Here is a 19,811-nt window from a genome sequence, read left to right as displayed (position 1 = left end):
GTGCTGTGTCTTATGTCTGTTAATTGCGTGTATTCTATGGTCAATTTGTCTGTTTGCTGGACGAAAACCCCCGGTTTTCTAGGGAAAAAAACCTTACTATCTACGCCTGAGACCGACTAACTCAGCCACGGAGTGGAAAAAGCCCATTAAAGTTCCTCGCCTCATCGACGGGATTCGAACCCAGGCATTTTCCACCCGGTGCGGGAGGACGGTGACGACACCACTGTGCTACCGCGCAGACTGGTCTCCACCAGCGGAAACAACGATCCCTGGAGAGTGGTGTACAAAATTACCACTAACAAACTCCCCAGAGGTGAAGTCATCACATCAACAATAACGCCGCAGGGTACATCGGCCACAACGTGGGACGAGTCAATAGGAAATATATTGAACACAATCTTCGACACAATATGGTGGCCAAGCGTCCTGCTTGGCCACCATATTGTGTCGCCAGACTCAGGAAATCGTCCATACCAATGCATCTATACAGCGTAATGAAAACGTACCTGTCTGGAAGAAGAATACAAGTAAATGCACCATACAGGAGTCTGGCTAGACCTGTTTGCAGGGGTTGCCCCAAGGATCAGTCCTGGGGCCGCTCCTGTGGAACACGGTTCTGGATGAGTTCCTGGCCATGGACTTGGAAGAAGCTCGCACCCAGGCCTTTGCAGATGACCTTATTTTGACAATAACTGCAGACTCCAGGGCCCAACTAGAAGCCATTGCAAATCCAGCTTTGACAATACTACAGGAATGGACCTTGACCCACTACTTGCAGATCTCCTCAGCAAAGACCTGAACAATGCTCCTGAAAGGAAAACTACAAACCCGAAGACCACCACAGGTCAAGATTGGCAACACAACTCTCAAACTTTACACCCAGCCTCTCATTTGAACCCCACTTGAAACACATAAAAAGCAAAATAAGGAATTACTCAGCCCTTGTCGCCAGAGTTATCAGGAGAGACTAGGGACTCAACAAACGCACCCTAACCCTATACTATAAAAACACCTTTCTTCCTATAATCATGTATGCCTCCCCAATCTGGTACCAGAAAGCCACACCTGCAGTCAACAGAAGAACGCTTGATACCATCCACAGATCTGTCCTCCTTTTGCTTACTCGTGCCTGCCGCACAGTGAGTACGCACGCCCTCCAGGTGCTGGTGGGTGCTCTCCCACTGGACCTTGAAACTGCTAGAACAGCGATGCTATATTACCTTGCCAAAGGAGTACAAATTATCCATGTGGGACACACCACCAACCCCGCAAACAACCATAAGATGGAGCAAACCAAGCTGATTAAACACCTGCGGCAGGCATGGCAGAGTAGATGGGCCCACTCCACCAAGGGAGAGGTCACAAGAAAATTCATCCCAGACATTGACAGGATGTGCCCCCGGTCTCCTCCCTAGTTCCTCCCAGGACTGAACACAACCTATCTGATAACAGGACATGACCCTTTTAATACCAAATTGACAGCCTTTGGGCTGGTCGATAGCCCTCTCTGCTTCTGTGGAGAGGCAGAGACCCGGCATCATTTGATGCATAGATGCGAATACTACGAGGATCTACGATGCCTCCTAATTACCAGGATTAGACATACGCTGCAGAACCAAGAGCTATATCTCCAAGATACAGAGGACGAATACAAGCACTTTTGCGATTTGCTCAAGACTTGTTCTCCAGAAGAAGAAGACTACTTGCGATTCACGGACCAGACTAATTAACACAATATAATGAACACCTTATAACTTGGATGTTAGGCTGACTTCATCCTTAGACCCCCCCCCACGACTTGACTAAGACCGCAGCTCTGCTGCCACCACCAAAGAAACAAGAACATCATCTCCTGGACACAGAAGATGAGATATACCACTCAGCCGATATGCGTAAAATGCCTACAGCTGAAGAAGAATTGAACTTGCCCTGCACAACGACAGACAAACCAGGACATTGACTTTACCTGATCAAAACTGAAAGGAACAGGAGGAAACTCAAATTGATGAGGAAAACATACCCACTTAAAAACCCACTAGGACAAGACTGAACGGAGGATATCCCCAAATGATGTTGGACGGAGTGCAAACTTCAACCCTCTGATTGCACCCTGAGACACAGGGTTCGAATCGGGCTCATATCTGTAACTGAGATAACCAGACTTGATCCTGAAACTGACTGAAATAACCTTTTAGAAAACGAAACATAAGCCAACCAAGTGGATTGGAAATCCAAATATCACAACTGAACTGAAGAGCAGCAATTGCTGCCACATGCCCTATTGGCGACCTGTGCTGGGCTCTAGCCCAACACACTTGCATTCCCCTCCCTGGCGGGGGGAGGCAACAGTGCTCCTGTCCCCTCCTTTCCCTGCCACCCTCTGTTTATTCTCCTGGTGTGGCACAGGCATGCCCCGCTGTTCTGCCATTGCAGGATACTTACCTCTCTGTCTGGAAGTTGTCAAGAGGGGTATCTTCCAGCGCCTGAAGAAGGGAATCCCAACGCAATTGTTAAATCTGCAGTTGAACCATGCAAATTACCCTAAGAAGGAAAGAAGAAAAATTGCAGACCACCTACAAAACCTCTGGCAAGAAACATGGGACACAACGCCGAAAGGAGAAATCACCAAAAGGTTTATTCCCTCAATAAGTGGGACTTCCCCAAAGCCTCCTCCCTGGTACTCGTCTGTGCCTGCCTGGGCCGACCGGGCTAGCCGGGTGGGTAAAGTGCCTGCCTGGTACTCGCCTGGATTGCAAGTCACCTTCCTGCTTACAGGCCATGGACCGTTCCAGCAAAAATTAACAGCCATGGGAATAGAAAATAACCCATATTGCCACTGTGGTGAAGAGGAGTCCTGGGAACACCTTATATACGAGTGTCTCACTTACGACAACGCCAGACTTCAATTTCTCACAGAGAATCAAGGAAACCCCCGCAATCAGGAGTCAACTTTACTTCAAGAAGAGGCCACATACCTAGCCTTAACACGCTACGCCCAGGCTGTTTTCAATTCTAGAAGAGCAAGACTTGCGGAACTCAGGGCAGAACAGAATAACTTGCTACTCCTGCGAGCCCCGACTGGGGTTGGATAATGCAAGCACCCTGGGTGCAGAATTCACACAGGAGCACCTGCTCCTGGGATTTTTAACTCCCTTCTCCATCCTCTACCTTAGAGTGGACTGCCTTCCCTATTGGTCCACTCCAACTACTGTTCCCCACATTCTGACCTCTTCTTCTTCTTCTCTTACTCCCCCATATGCTCTCTTCAGAAAAGAAAAAAGAAAAAAACTGTTCTGCCTTGGGGTAGCCTTCTCTGTCGTCCCCATAATTCTGTTTTCCCCCCAGTCTTCAGTCTCCCTCCCTACTCTGCTTATATCGCCAGCGAACGCCCCACACAAAGAAAATTTTTAAAAGTGTCCAAATTCTCACCGCATACATGAACCCCTTTCGGCTTAACTAGTTTCCAGCGTCCATCACCCCCACTTTTTTTTTTGTTTATTTATTATTATTATTTTTTTTTCCATAGGCCCTAGCCACTGAAATCTCAGGAAACTAGGTAGCAGGGCCTGCCAGAGTAAATAATTTCTCAATACTGGTGTACCTGGTCTGTCTCCACGTGGCCAAGTGTGGGCAACGTTGGGCTCCAGCAGGGGTCTAGCCGCTAAATGGCCAGAAGAACAACGATACACAACACTACACTCATACCATATCCATACACTTTTAAATCTCTGGCCTTCCCAGTGAACTGGTACGCCTACAATGAAAGCAACGCGGAGATGGGGGAAACCCCATGTGCCGTTTTACACTAAATACACTTTACACTAATTAAAAAAAAAAAAAAAAAAAAGTTTAGTCCGTATTCATCAGAGAGTACCAAGGCGGAGTTGAACTGACATTCAGGTGCCGTCCTACATAAGTTGCAATCCTAAGCAGCATCTATCGCCATCCATTACTTCCTGCGATTCTGTAGTTACTAGATGCTTCCCGAGGCCTAATTGCAAATTATTATTATTAAAGTAGTCTCAAATCTATTGAAGCACTCCGATGGCGCAAGGGGCTTCTTCTTCTTTCAATACCAATTTTTAAATATACCGGTCAGTGTCCTTTGTTCCAGTGAGTGACGTCTATGTTCATATAATTTGACTGATTTTTATCGCTCCGTAATCAGATACAGCTCGTAGACCAAAAATGTCACAAGTTGATTCCGTGAGTTAAACGCAAGTAAAGTACCGTCTCAAATATTTAGTATAACTGAAAATTAATCAATTATTGCGGCGCACATAATATCACGTCTGTCCTACTCAACTGCCAGCGCCATCCTGTAGTAAGAATAATCATTGTCCTTTTTAATTTTTATTTAGTTTAACTCTTAAAATTTGCAAACTATTAAACTTCGGATCGGGTCCCCATCGAGGGCCTTTGTGTTGCATACCCGCACACGGTGGCCTAGGAAAACCTTTGCATTTTTTCAACACCCTCAAGGTCCGGGGAGGGGGGGGAGGCGTGATACGGCGAATGCAGTTCATTCGGATGTATTGCAGTTGCCGGACGTTTCGCGAACGTTCTTTTCCGCTTCTTCAGTGATTGTCATTTATGGCACCCACACAAATACCAACAAGGAAAAATTATTTTTTGATAATGCGAAAATTATCCTGAGCGTTAATTTGTTCACGCTCAGGATAATTTTCACGATTATATTGTTATATTGTTCACGATTTATTAGCGAATTTTTATGTTCGTGGAATTCTTTCCTAAAAATCTGCCCCCCAGTAATCTGTACTAATTCATCTATCTTTTCTTGCAGGCATATTAGAAACGGACTGGAATGCTCTAATCGCATCATTAGCCGTTGCTTGAAAGAAGATGAACAAGATCTCTTCCGAAACTTTTCTAGCGGGATGGTCAAAATGAAGAAAGACATCTGTACGGAAGACTCGGATATAAGCAGAAGTAAGGCAACGCATTTACTCGATATTTGTTCTTACTTTAGCTCTTTATGTAAATATTAGATAGTACGTGTTACTCATAGCTTGGCATGATCATAAATTGAGAATACAATTTTAATACATTAATTTTATTATTAAAATAATCATCACTATATTAGCAAAATCAGTGAAAAAAATCACAGTTTTTAAAGATCCTGGATCGAATCTCGTCGATGGCATAAGGAACTTTGAGGACTTCAAAGCGAATTAGCCAATCTCAGGAATAATTTTTCGTCCTTTTCACGGATGCTTCATAGCATGAGTTCAAAGCAGTACAACGGCCTTCTCAGTGAACTGGTACGCCTACAATGAAAGCAACGCGGAGATGGGGGAAACCCCACCAACAGGCATTCAGATGATCGGTCATATTGTCTGTGCCAAACAACCTATAGGATCAACAAATCAACAACAACCTATAGGATCAACAGATAACTCACAGAGATCCAGCCAAGGCCAATAGAGTGTACTGATTTCCTTGGCTCGATTTGGCATATAGGCTCCCACAGATACAGAATTAAGAAGTGCCTGCCATTTCCCATGAAACCAGATAATACATTATATAGTTTTATTTCTGTACATATATTATAATTTATGATTGACTTCTTTTATTATACATTTAGCATTAGCATTAGTGGAGGCATTTGATGCAAGAAAGCAAGCTTATGCAGCATCGGCCAAAAAAAAAAAAAAAAAAAAACCACTCCCACTTCACCCCTCTGTTCGTTCAAAATACCTGTCCAGCTGAGCCTTAAACTTATTTAGGCTATCAACTTCCACGACAAGGGATGGAAGTCTGTTCCACCAACCAACCACTCGCTGGCTAAAGACAAATTTTCGCACGTCTATCCTACATCTGTCTTTCCTCAATTTGAATTTATACCCTCTCAGGTGATTATTCTGAGCTAGAGGAAGAATCCCATCAGCATTGAGCATGCTCAAACCATTCAATGCTTTATACACCTCTATCAGCTCACCTCGCTGGTGCCTAGTCTCCAGACACTGTAATTTGCAAAACTTAAGCCTTTCTTCGTAAGAGCACCCCTTTGTTCCATTCACTAATCTTGTTGCCCTTCTCTGTACTCGTTCCAGCAGCTCTACATCCTTCTTGAAATGAGGCCTCCAGACCTGTATACAATACTCTAGGTGTGTCCTGACCATTGCCTTATACAAGGGAATAATCACCTCCTTATCCCTGCTAGAAAGATTCCTATATATCATTGACAATACACCATGAGCTACTCTTGCAGCCCGTCTGCACTGCTCAGAGAACTTCATATCTGCCTGCACAACCACCCCCAGGTCCCTTTCATTCTCTACAACTGTCAGTGTAGTACCACAGAGTTGATACGTTGCTCTGGGGTTGCTGTTTCCCATGTGTAGTACTTTACATTTGTCAATGTTAAACTTCATTTGCCACCTCTCAGCCCATCTGCTCAACCTTTCCAGATCCTGTTGCAGCAGCATAGTGTCAGTAGTGTCCTTGACAACCCTGCCTACCTTTGTATCGTCTGCAAACTTCGACAATAAGCTTGATATACCATCATCAATATCATTTATGAATACAGAAAACAATAATGGACCCAACACTGAGCCCTGAGGGACTCCACTAATAACATTAGTCCACGACGAGCAGTGTCCATTGATTACCACTCTTTGTCTTCTCCCCCTCAGCCACCCCTTTATCCACAGCAGCAATTTGCCTCCAATGTCACACTGCTCCAATTTGTTCAGCAGTCTTCCATGTGCAACAGTATCAAAAGCTTTTCTAAGATCCAAATATATAATATCAAAGTTACTCCCTGCATCCAGTTCCTTTGTGACTGCATCATAGTATCCAATCAAATTGGTCAGGCAAGACTTCCCCTTAACAAAACCATGCTGTGTCCGAGCTATAACTGAAGTCTTGTCTAAATGATCCTGCAGTGCTTCTTTAACCAGTGCCTCCATTAATTTTCCTGGAACAGAAGTTAAACTCACAGGTCTATAATTGCTTGTGTCAGCCTTTGATCCTCCTTTGTGAATTGGGGTCACATTTGCACATCTCCAGTCTGTGGGTACCTCCCCTGAGTCCAAGGAAGCTCTCATAATTATGGCTAAGGGTTTGCTTACTTCCTTTGCTGCCTCCTTTAATATAACTGGATAGATCCCATCCAGCCCGGGTGCCTTTCTTGTGTTTATCTTCAACAACTTCTCCTCCACTTTACTGTCAGTTATTACAAGATTCTCTAGCTTACTGCTAGAGTTGAATACACTTCTGGCTTCCCCTCGCTAAATAACTCCTCATGTGTGAATGCCGATGCAAAATATTCATTTAGTTTGTTAACTACCTGAGCAGGATCATCAACAGTTGACCCATCGATATCAAGTGGACCAATCTGATTCATCCCCTTCCTTCTAGAGTTTACATAAGTAAAGAACTCTTTGCTGTTTTTCTTTGCATCCCTTGCCAAAGATTTCTCGTAATCTGCCTTTGCCTGTCTAATTTCCTTTGTAACTTGGTTACAGATCAACTTGTATCTGTCATAGGCGTCTGTGTCACGTGTTAATTTATATGTATCCCAAGCATTTAATTCTCTGCCATATGCCTCATCAGTTCATCTGACATCCATTTAGGCCTAAACCTTGAACAATATTTCTTAGTTGGTATGTAAAGCCTAGTAGCTTCCAAGATAAGTTCTTTGAATGCTTCCCATTTTGAATTTGCTGTTGGTAACATTATCAGTTGGCCCACTGTATAGAATTTAAATACTGTCCCAGTCCATCGTAGTCGCCTTTACGAAAGCAATACCCCTTCCCTTTACCCCTAATGGTAGTTACCTCTTTGAGTAAATCCCACTTCAGCACACTGTGATCACTGTCACCTAGTGGTTCATTTATCTGCAGATTCTTAATGCATGAAGAATCACTGCTGATAATCAAATCAAGAGTATTACTCCCTCTAGTTGCCTCCCGAACATGCTGATGTAGAAAACAATCATCCAATAAATCCACAAAAGCCTTGCTAATGTGTGAGTGACCAGCCCCCAAATTCCAGTCAATATCTGGGAAATTAAAATCTCCCATTATAAGACTCTCTGATTTACTGGCCCACTCTATTTCCCTGTACAATTTCTTATTATACTCATCAGAGTCATTAGGCCTATAGCACACTCCTACTCTCAATTTTGATCTCCCAATGCTTATGTCACACCAAACTGACTCGACACTGCACTGTCCAGCGATGTCCACTGGCTTCACTTCCTTGGATTTTATGTATTTCTTAACTAATAGCATAACCCCTCCTCCCTTCCTATCCAGTCTATCCTTTCTGTAAACGTTGTACTCCCCAAATTCCAGTTCTGCATTCCTTATATCTGTGTGACACCAAGTCTCTGATATCCCAACAATATCTGCCTTTGATGTTTTGATCAATACCTCAAATTCATCAAATTTATTTACTAAACTCCTAGCATTGGTGTACACGCAAGTATACATGCACCTATTTCTATTCTTAGCTACCCTAACACAACCCATGTGTTTACTTGTACCGCAATGACTCCCAGCAGTCTCTGAAATATCCTGATTCTTGTTTTTCAGGCTTCTGCTCATTCCAATAGAAGCAGTGCAAGAATCTCTTTCACCTCTTTCAGTGGCTACTGTTAATCTATTCGTCTTTGTATCCCCCCAAGCTAGCAGTTTTCCGACCCACCTAACACTGCCTCGATAGCATCAGCAAATATTCTTGCACCCTTTCTATTTAAGTGTATCCCATCCCTGTAGAAGCAATCTCTCCTGTTAACAAGTACAGTCCAGGCTGAAAAAAATTCTATCCCTTGAGCCTTGCACAATCTTTCCAGGGCCGAATTGATCGACAAGGATCGACATTTAGAACAAAACGTTTGTTACAAAATCACAAAAGAAAAATGATCACGTTTAGAATACATTACGTAATAAAATAAATAAAAAAAAAAAAAGGTAAATTGTAGCCATTATCAATCCACTGCAGGTGGAATCCTCAACAATTCACGTGGAAGAAAATGGACCAAAATCCTGCTGCGCTATTTCAGTGCTTGTTGCCAGATTGGCCGTATTTAGCAGTCAGGGACTTGAACGCCGGTTTACTCAAACAGCGCGTGCTACTGCACTCCCGCTCCTGACCACTCGGCTACGAAGGCCATCCACGTACAAACCTTCAATCCTCCCCCTCCCCCCTCCCCCCGTTTTTATTTTTGAGACTATATTAGCAGGAGCCGCGAAACTTAATAATTCTGAGGGCCGCCCAAGATAATCTGAGAATCTTTCTGTTAAATAAAATTCAAATACTCAATAAGAATTTACTTTTCAGGTCAAGTCATTTCAAAATCACGATTCCGACTTCGTTTTAACTATACATATGTATGTATATAGTTAAAATATGTATGAAATTTAACGTATAACAGTAACATATATAATATTTAACTATAGGAACATATATAATATTTAACTATAGGAACATATATAATATTTAACTATAGGAACATATATAATATTTAACTATAGGAACATATATAATATTTAACTATAGGAACATATATAATATTTAACTATAGGAACATATATGAAAATAAATTTTCTGACATGTCACTCCTGGATGACCCGGTCAGAGGATCATGTGGACTAGAACTACAGACACTGTATGTACAATTGCGCTGACCACTCGGCTGCAGAAGCCTCTTATAATCCTTATATGTCGTGTAGCTTTATATCGCTATTTTGTTTATCCACTAGTAAGTCGTAGTGGTGGTAGAGAAAGAGAGGAATGTCAGGTTTATTTACCAATAAAATTGCATATGCCAGTGTTTTTAAGCATGGAAAAAGTTTGATGAAATGAATGATCAAACTTGCAAAATTCACAATTCAGGGTGCATCCATTTGACCATTATACAGTTTGGCAAATGTTTTGAGGCGTGACCAATTAATTTTGTCATCACCGGTTCAGTAATTGAGAGTCTCAATCATTTATATCCTTGAACTTACCAATGGAAATCCTGCTTCGTTATTTGTTCAATAATTGTGTATTTATTAAAAAGTGTTTGCTCTACGCAAGGTGTCTTTTAGCGTTCGTTCTCTCTCTCTCACACACACACACACACACTCACACTATACTTTTAACTCTTTTAATCCAACGGTCTTCTTGGAATGTAGTCTGTGCTAGGTCATACAATATTTTGGACCATAGGATTTACTTTGCACCATAATACTTTAAGTAAACTGGTCTTTGCTAAATAGCATTTAGTGTTCGTTTCTTGTTAAAATACAGGTGCATGGAAATCACGAAATTTAGGAAAACAGAATTTCATAAGCGCTTCACTTAGGTACTTGAAAATTTCTTGAGTGATTCCTTTTGCTCAGGTGATATGGTATGGTACTTTTGCTGATCCATCAGGAAAGCAGTTTAATAGGCTCTTATTCCATTTAGTCAAGGGTATATAGTAATAATTTTTTATTACTATATACGATGTATTTGTATAGCAGAGCTTGCCACAGACTGAAGATTTTTAAACTAACATGTGATTCCACTAGATGTGAGGTCTGGGATTGCTAACGTCAACCCCATCATTTCGACAGCTAGAGAAAATAAAAAGATTTTTTTTTTTTAGATTAGATGTTAGGTTTTTTTTCCAAATTACAGTTATTTCCGGGACACACGATGTCGGATTAAAGTTCAAGTGCACTGAAAATTGAGATTCCGCTTTTAGCAAACAGTAATAGACTGCCTATTAAACAATCCATTCTATTACTATTTTCTCAAATCAGTCAAGCATATGAGAGTTCAGTAAAGAATGTTTTTTTTGTTGTTGTTAAAAAAGTTTGTTAAATGTTTGTTTGTTAAAAAACGCAGAGACTCCTATAAGACTATGCATTCATATGGATGGAGTATAAGACTATACTCCAACTATGCATTCAGGGCCCTGGATACTTTTGCTGCTTCTGCCCATCTTTTAATCCCAAGACTACTGTACAAACGACATCCATTTCGAAATGATGTTGACTGGTCACAATGAATGTTGTGCAGTGGGAAACATAACGTGACTAGCTTCGGTTGTTGGAATGCAGTTTACGCCATTCTTTCATTAGATTTTCATATGTTGCGAATAACAATATAAAGGAAGAACATATGTGAAAGTCGTTGTTTTTGGATTAACATTGAATGCTAATCTAAAACAACAAGGTCATAAGTTTCCTTTTATCGCCCGTGTGTTATATGTTCTAAGACAGCTTGTTTATTCATTTCTTTGCGGGATAAAAATCTAGAAATAATCCCTAAACCTCCCGAAACATGCTAAGGCATCACTTTTGAGAAAGCTTTAATACCCTAGCGGGTAGCACAGCACTTGTGATCGACGTCTTTCCTCACCATGTAAAAATGTGCGGATCCAAATCCTGTCTCGACAAAGAATTCTTATGGCTGTTTTCACACCGCGGCCGAGTTAATAGGTCTCGACATGGAGTTGGGTTTTTTTTTTTTTTTTTTTTTGGTTTTTTTCCCTCACGCCTCTCGGAAACGGCTAACACGCCGTAGGATACACACGCAGTTTACAGACACAAAAACTGACGCTTCATAGCCTTTTTTTTTTAGCGAAAAAGTAACAAGAGCGTCGAGAAGTTGGCTCATCGTGTTATCGATGAGATTCGAATATGATCCTCTCCAAATTAGTGGGGCCCCGGGTGCCAAGCGATTGTGACTGAGCGAATTCTTTGTGCTTAAAGAGTGATTTTCAAAAATTGATATTATAGTTCTTTTACGTTCCTGTCCTTAAAACAATTTATTTATTCAGTAACAGCTCTTGTTAAAAAAGTACTTTACAGAGCAGGAAAGGAAAGTCACCTTTCTTTATTTCTTATATATTTATTACTAACACCTACTACTTCTCGCTTGGTCACACCAGGCACTGCTCCTGCCTCCCCGTGGCGGGGCCGGAAATCTTGGCAGAACAGTTAATCTGCTAAGGGCCAAAAGGAGCAATTATGGAATACAATATGTTTCCTCCACTAGAGCCGACAAGCTCTCGGCCAGACATAGAAAGTGAACATGACATTGTCTCAACCGAAGAGGTTTAAGACCAACTCTTCAAACATAGATTTTCCTGCATTTCTCATAATGCATTCACTTACGGATCAGCCTCTCACCAAATTGTCTCCGTTTCTTATTCAGAAACATCTCGAAAGTCTTGCAGGATCTCCTAAAACAGTCAAGCGACTGCAATCAGGAGACCTACTAATAGAAACAATCAGCAGGAAACATTCGGAGCATCTACTAAAAATTACAAATTTTGCTGGAATTTCAGTAAAAGTTTCTCCCCACGGTACCCTAAACACTTCTAAGGGTGTTATATCCAGCTGGGACCTACTGAATGTGTCGGAGGAGGAGATATGTCAAGAACTTCAGGAGCAAAATGTAATTGCAGTAAAAAGAATCATGATTAAAAAGGACAACACACTGGCACCTACTAGGAATATTATACTCACTTTTAATACTCCAAACCTACCTTCTTCCATAAAAGCAGGTTATCTTCTTTGCCGCATTAGACCCTACATCCCTAATCCATTGAGATGCTATAAGTGCCAAAAGTATGGCCACTCTCAAACGGCATGTAGAGGAAACCCAGTCTGTCCCAAATGTGGTTCCACCGATCATACTCAAAATGACTGTTCAGCAACAGAAATGAGCTGTCCTAACTGTAAAGGCAACCATCCCGCCTATTCTAAGACATGCGACAGGTGGAAAACCGAAAAGAAAATTGTGAAGTATAAAATCGAAAATAAAGTAAGCTTTCAAGAAGCGAGAAAATTAATTGCTCCCAGTATTACAAAACGTACATATGCCAGTGTCACACAAAAATATCAATCAGTGGCCACCCAGACTGATGTTACAGTCCCCTCAAACAACTCAATCTCTGACTGGGCACGAACTGTTCTCTCCCAGCAACAGTCCAATATCCCGAAACAGTTGAACCAGCCAAGCAATACTGCTCTTACAGTACCAGCGAAATCTCCTTCTCCTACTCCTCCAACGAATGCTGCTGCTCCATCAAATAATCGAGGTTCAAACATCAAAATGAATATTCAAGACACATCCATGGATACAATTGACTCATCCAGACAGGAAGACCCAGTCTTAGAAATACATGTGGAAGAAGATATGGACATCGGTCGGCCATTCTTCAAAAAAGACAAACCGAAACCTGAACGCCATAAAACAGTCACATCAAAAAAACAGTCAGATATAGCTTCTTTTACTAAACACCAATAATGCCTTATATTCTTCAATGGAATTGTAGAGGATTTCGTTGCAATTTTAATGATATTCAAGACTTAATTAATCGCTACAATCCAGTTGGTTTCTGTATACAAGAAACCTATTTAACTTCCCAAATTTCTGCCAGCATAAAGAACTACTCTATCTACCGACAAGATCGTAATACTTCCACTTCCTGCTTGCCTGGCAACCCACGGGTCGCGGGTTCGATTCCCGCCTCGGGCTTGGATCAAAGTACTGCAAAAACCTTGGGAAGTGCATTATGGCCACAGAAGCCTATGCGCCAACAACTACCAAAAAAAAAAAAAAAAATACTTCCACTTCCGCTCGTGGGGGTGTGGCCATCTTGGTCAATTCAAAAACCCCAACCAAGCAAATTGTTTTGAAAACTGAAATTGAAGTCATTGCTGTGCGTTTGGTAACCGAAATTGAGTTAACATTAGTATCAATTTATCTTCCGCCAAGTCATACCTTCTCTTACCAAGATCTTGAAAACCTGCTAATACAGCTACCTTCCCCTATCTGTCTCCTGAGGGATTTCAATGGCCACCACCCCTTATGGGGATCTACTAAACTGGACAGTCATGGCCGACTGATTGAAACCTTCGTAGATAAGCAAAACCTTACCATTCTTAATACCGGTGCACCTACTCACATACAATTACCAACTAGACAAACTTCTGCAATCGATCTCTCGATATGCTCCCCTATTCTGTATCCAATCATGGAATGGTCTGTTATGGACGATCCCATGGGCAGTGATCATTTTCCGATTATTTGTGATTTGCTCACTGCACCACCGCCAGTAGCCAAACCCTGCAAGAAATGGAAGTTCTCTCGAGCCAACTGGGCCAAATTTCAGTCAGCTGTCAATCTGGATGAGAAATTTATAAGAACACAGTCGATAGATGAAGCCACTGATTATATTACTTCACAACTACTATCTGCAGCTAACTGTTCAATTCCACTGTCGAATACCCAGTTCCGACGGCACATTAACTATTGGTGGAATGAAGAATGCACCAAAGCAAAGAAGTTAAAAAATAAAGCATGGAATTTATTTCGTAAATCCCCAACCACAGCTAACCTTATCAACTACAAGAAATTAAGGGCAAAAGCACGCCTCATTCAGAGGCAAGCCAAGAAGAATTCTTGGATCCGGTTTACATCTACCATAAATAGAAACACTAACTCCAGGTTAATATGGAAGAAAATTAGGCAGATTTCTGGCAAATTTCCAACCACCCCTTCGCCAATTCTTTCGTGGAATGGGCAAGAACTCTCTGCTCCTGAAGACATAGCAAATGCCTTTGCTAAAACTTTTGCCGAAGTTTCTGCGGCATCAAATTATTCTCCGGATTTCCAGAAAATAAAGACCACGACTGAACAACGTGCCATCAACTTTCGAACCCCAGTTTCCCTTCCGTATAACCAGCCTCTTCAATATTCTGAACTTTTACATGCCATTAAAACAACACGCAACAGTGCCGCTGGGCCAGATGGAATATTTTATATCATGTTACAAAACCTTGGTGACAAAAACTTAGAAATACTGCTGATCTATTATAACCGAATATTTCTAGAAAACATTTATCCCAGCTCTTGGCATCATGCAGCAGTTCTTGCCTTTTTGAAACCCGGTAAAGATCCTACCAGTCCGTACAGTTACAGACCAATTTCCCTCTCCAGTTGCCTTGGTAAACTACTTGAAAAAATTATCCATAATCGATTTGTTTGGATCATCGAAACAGAACACCTAATGAGTAATCACCAACATGGGTTTCGTAAGAACAGGTCCTCCTTAGATCTCATGATCAAAGCTGAGTCTGCAATTCGTAATGCCTTTGTAAAAAATGAACATCTTGTTATGGTTTCCATAGACATAGAGAAGGCATTTGATACTACCTGGCGTCATGGCATTCTCAGTGACCTTTATGCTCTTGGTTTACGAGGCAACCTGCCCATATTCATTAGGAACTTTCTTCAGAATCGTTCATTCCAAGTTCGAAATCACAACTCACTTTCTGCGACATTTTCACAGGAAGAAGGAGTGCCACAAGGGTCTGTACTGAGTGCAACCCTTTTCGCCCTTAGAATCGATTCCATCACAAAAGAACTTCCAAATGCTGTTCAGACCTACCTTTACGCTGATGATCTCTCTATTTCTTGCCATTCCCAGAACATGAGATCCATTGAACGGCAACTGCAGATATCCCTGAATAAAGTCCAAAGGTGGGCAAGGTTAAATGGCTATCGTCTATCACAGCAGAAGACTGTTGCCATCCATTTTTGTAATCAACGAAAAATGCATACAGACCCTGAACTTCATATATCAAACTTTACCATTCCAGTGACTAACAACATCAGATTCTTAGGATTAATCCTTGACAGGAAACTAAATTTCTTTGAGCACATTAAATGTGTACGTACTTCCTGCCTCAAAAAACTAAACATACTAAGAGCTTTATCTGCCTTGTCTTGGGGTGCAGATCGTACATCTTTGTTGCTCTTATATAGATCACTGATTAGATCCCGATTGGATTATGGTGCTCCACTCTATGATTCTGCTCGTAAGAGTATACTATGATGGCTAGATCCTATACAGCATAGTGCATTGCGGATTGCACTTGGGGCGTTCAGGACCTCTCCTATTCATAGTTTATATATTGAAGCTAATGAGCCACCTCTTTATCTCCGCAGAAAAACGCTGCTTCTTAAGTATGCAGCCCGAATACAAAGTTGCTGGCAGCATCCTGTTGAGCCATACCTTTTTAATCCACCACTGCAAAATCTCTATAGAAACAAACCCACTAAAATAAGACCAGCAGGTTTACGCCTAATTGAAATAACACAGAGTTGGAATGTTCCAATTTTCAACAGGCAACAAGTAATGAATTACTCTCAACCACCTTGGAGTCCGCCTCTACAATTAACCTGCGATACTTATCTTCACGAATGGGGAAAGAATCGCCTACCAATAATCAATGTGAAACAACTCCATGCAAGCCATATTCAAAAATATGCCGATTTTTTACCGATCTATACTGATGGCTCCAAATCACATTCAGCGGTAGGAGCAGCGGCAGTTTTTCCTACTTCAATCATTTCGGCTGCTCTTCCAGCTCAGTATAGCAGCTTCTCAGCATAACTCTATGCAATCAAATTAGCCTTAGAAAATCTGATTCAATACCCATCTGTAAAATACATAGCATACACGGACTCGCTCAGCTCAATTACAGAAATGCAACATTCCTCCTACAAGGTTCACCCTGCGTTAGATCAAATCAGAAGTCTCCTACTGCAAATACAAGAACGTCATCAATCAGTGACCTTTTGCTGGATCCCAGCACATTCGGGGATAAAGGGGAACGAACTCGCTGACAAAACTGCTAAAAATCCATCAACTTTTGATTTAACCTCCGTCCATGTTCCAGCCTCTGACTACAATTGCATCATACAAACAGCAAGTCTCGCGCAGTGGAAAGATCTATGGCACTCCCAAACCAATAATAAACTCTATCAGTTGAAACAGCACCCAAAGCTTTGGCACACTAGTACCAAAACAGTGCGAAGATCCTACCAGTGGTACTTGCAAAGGCACGAATAGGACATACGTATCTCACTCACCTCCATCTACTCACAGGAGAGGATCCTCCTCAGTGTCCACACTGTTTAACACAGTTATCAGTGAAACATATTCTAATTGACTGCCCACAGTATCAACAAGACAGAACATCCGTCCTGTCTTCCCTGAGAAATCTGCGAGAACCGATGACACTAAATGACATTATTGGCGAGGAAGCAAATATCAATGAATTTTTCTCTTTCCTGAAAAAAATTGGACTATATCATAAATTCTGAAAGATCACTGTAACAAAAATCAAGTTATTACAACAAAAATTTATTTTTAGCAGTTTCCTATGAATAGGCGCACTATAGCCTCAGTAGCTTATGCGCCATTAAACCTCCATAACACACACACACCCAAATTAGTGGAAAACGGTATTCAGGCTCAATATCTCAAGGACCCTTAAATCTTAAAAGCAGTCCAGTGAAATCTTAAGAGAATTTCTAATATGTATGTCTTTTAGAATCGTTGTTAGCAACAGATTAATAGCAGTTGGAATTAAGTATGCACAGCATTTCATTTCTGTTAGTACTACAGTAGTACCACTTCTGTTTTATTGTTATTTTTCAGTGTTTGTCTATTTTTATAAAATCTCTGTTAAAACTTGATTTTACCAGATCAAATTTTTTTCACCAAAATACTCTTGCAATATTTCAGGATATATTAAGCATGTGAACTGCTTCGAGAAAAAATCCAATGAATTTAATGACTGTACGCTTCGTTATACATCAAATCTAATGGCTGCCAAGGATTTGAATCCTGATGAACAAATTCGGATCACATGTTGGTAAGTATGCCACTTTCATACTATCTACAAATCCTATTGTCATTGTTCGTTCGCTCTCACGCAACCACACCCATGCATGCATGCATACATACATATGAGATTCTACAGGATGATTCAAAAAGGACTTTACAACTTCTTAAGTGTATAGAAATTTATTCAGGAGGAGACATATAATTTATTGAACTGTCATATTGTAGCAAAAAACATCGTTATCAGATAACGAAGTCTCTTTTGCGGAATCAGAGATAGAAATCCTTGGACCAAAACTCAGTCTACAAGACGCCAGTTGTACAGACACTCTGCAGTTAATTAATCAAATTTGTTCAGAGCAAAACTCGTCAATAAGTCGAAGCAACACAGATCATCACGACTTGAAATCCCATACAGATGAGTTACAAAACAGACTAGATACGGTCATTACCAACCAGGACCTTTTAAAACAGCAAATTTGGAAGATATTAACAACTCAGCAAGAACTCATAATGAGTTCTGAAAAAGAAAAACAACGGAACGAAAAACTCAGCGAACAAGTTACCACAATCTATAATTTGATGTCTACGTCAAGGAACAAGCATGCTTCAATTTGCAATGTGCACGAAATGGAACTTAAATCAAAAGGTGTAGACGCATTCAGTAGCAGACCATCTGAACATAACAACATGAATGAAAATTCTGATATGAATAACATGGTCAGTAAACAACTTTTGTCGCAAGATGTTCCATCTGATGTAATTTCAAAGAATCGTAATACCGCTAAATTGATCCTCTGCTGATATTCTCAATAACTGTCATAACGAAGCACCCATGTTAATCAGCTGCAAAACACCGGGGTGTATCAGGGGTGAGATAAGTTTTTCGTCGCAAAGCTTGTTGCAACCGTCGTGTACCAAAGACAAATTAACTGTTTCCCAGGCCCGGAGCACTAATAATGCAACGATCCAAACTGATACCTCTTTGCTAGGAATAGTGTCAACGGCCGCACTGTCCATACAGGACAACCCAAGGCCAGAAATCCAGAATGAGTCAATAAGAAAATCTGTCGCAGATGAGTTGCAAAGCAATTTCTTACCTGTGTTAATAGATAAACTGATGTCTGCTCTTAATGATCTGTATACTAATACGCAAATCAAAACCGGATGCTTCAGAACTCTTAAGTTTTCCAAACAAAATGAATTAGTTAACAGAATCAACACTCAATTCACCGCCCAATCAGCAGAGTTAGATATTTTGACCTCACACAATCCCGCTGAATTTGAATGTTGCCCAAATACTCAGGGAGGCAATCACCTTTCAGATGAACCTCAATTCCCTAATGTAGCAAGCAGCGAAGTCCCGGTCATGAATTCGTGTCAAGCAGCTGAACAGAGGTGCGATCCACAAGTGGCGGCCCACCAAATTAGCATCCCACCTCCAAAATTGACCTCAGTTTTACCATCTGTGCTGCTGTCTGAAAGCAGCAACACCTCTGCCTTCACGGACAAAAATCTAGGCAGCCATTGCTCACCTGTCATGAACAAACAATCTTGGGCTAAAATCGCTGCTACCCGTTCTGTTTCATCTCCTCAATTGATGGCTAATCAGAACCCTCATTTCTCCAGGTCACCCTTTCAAATTAAGAGTCACCCTGCCAATATCAAGGAAAAGTGTCAGATTAGGATTGGTACCTCCACGTCCTCTATTCTGTGATCGACGAGCAAGTTCCCACCTCCCAGCACAGAAGCCTTTTTATTTCCCGACTGGAGCCACTGAACTGCTGAGGATATTGACGCGGCAATGAGTAAAGAACTGCATACCAAAGTATCCGCAAATTTACTCAAGAAAACGCCAAATTACTCGTCCTTTAGAGTAGTTTACGAAAGTGGGCATTCAGATCTGTAGCATCCACGTCTGTGTGGCCAGTTGGCACTCTAATCAGGCCTTTTTATGAATCGAAATACCCAAAACCATCCACTTCAACTTCATCTTGTGAGCAAAACCGAAGGATGACACAGCTCCCCCTGCATGACTAATTGTGAAACTGCACTAGTGTCTCTCGACTGTCGAGAACCCCTGCACCACATGTCCAGCTCCAATCACTTTCTTGCCCCAGCTACTGCTTATAAACATACTGATGTGACACCACATAACCCTGCT

General features: G+C 41.4%; 1 protein-coding gene across 1 annotated transcript in view; it reads left to right on the top strand.

Annotated features, from left to right (window-relative positions):
* Positions 1-19,811, top strand: part of LOC150078436 (uncharacterized) — a 166,049-nt gene that overhangs the window by 127,803 nt on the left and 18,435 nt on the right. Inside the window, exons 3-4 of the mRNA XM_090385122.1 lie at positions 4,805-4,950; positions 17,549-17,678. Coding sequence (XP_090241248.1) covers positions 4,805-4,950; positions 17,549-17,678 — 276 coding nt within the window. The remainder of the gene's footprint in view (positions 1-4,804; positions 4,951-17,548; positions 17,679-19,811) is intronic.

This window comes from Mastigoproctus giganteus, chromosome 11, assembly GCF_048544385.1.
Source record: "Mastigoproctus giganteus isolate SK-2022 chromosome 11, ASM4854438v1, whole genome shotgun sequence".
Taxonomy (NCBI): domain Eukaryota; kingdom Metazoa; phylum Arthropoda; class Arachnida; order Uropygi; family Thelyphonidae; genus Mastigoproctus; species Mastigoproctus giganteus.
This window is presented reverse-complemented; position numbering and strand designations above follow the sequence as displayed.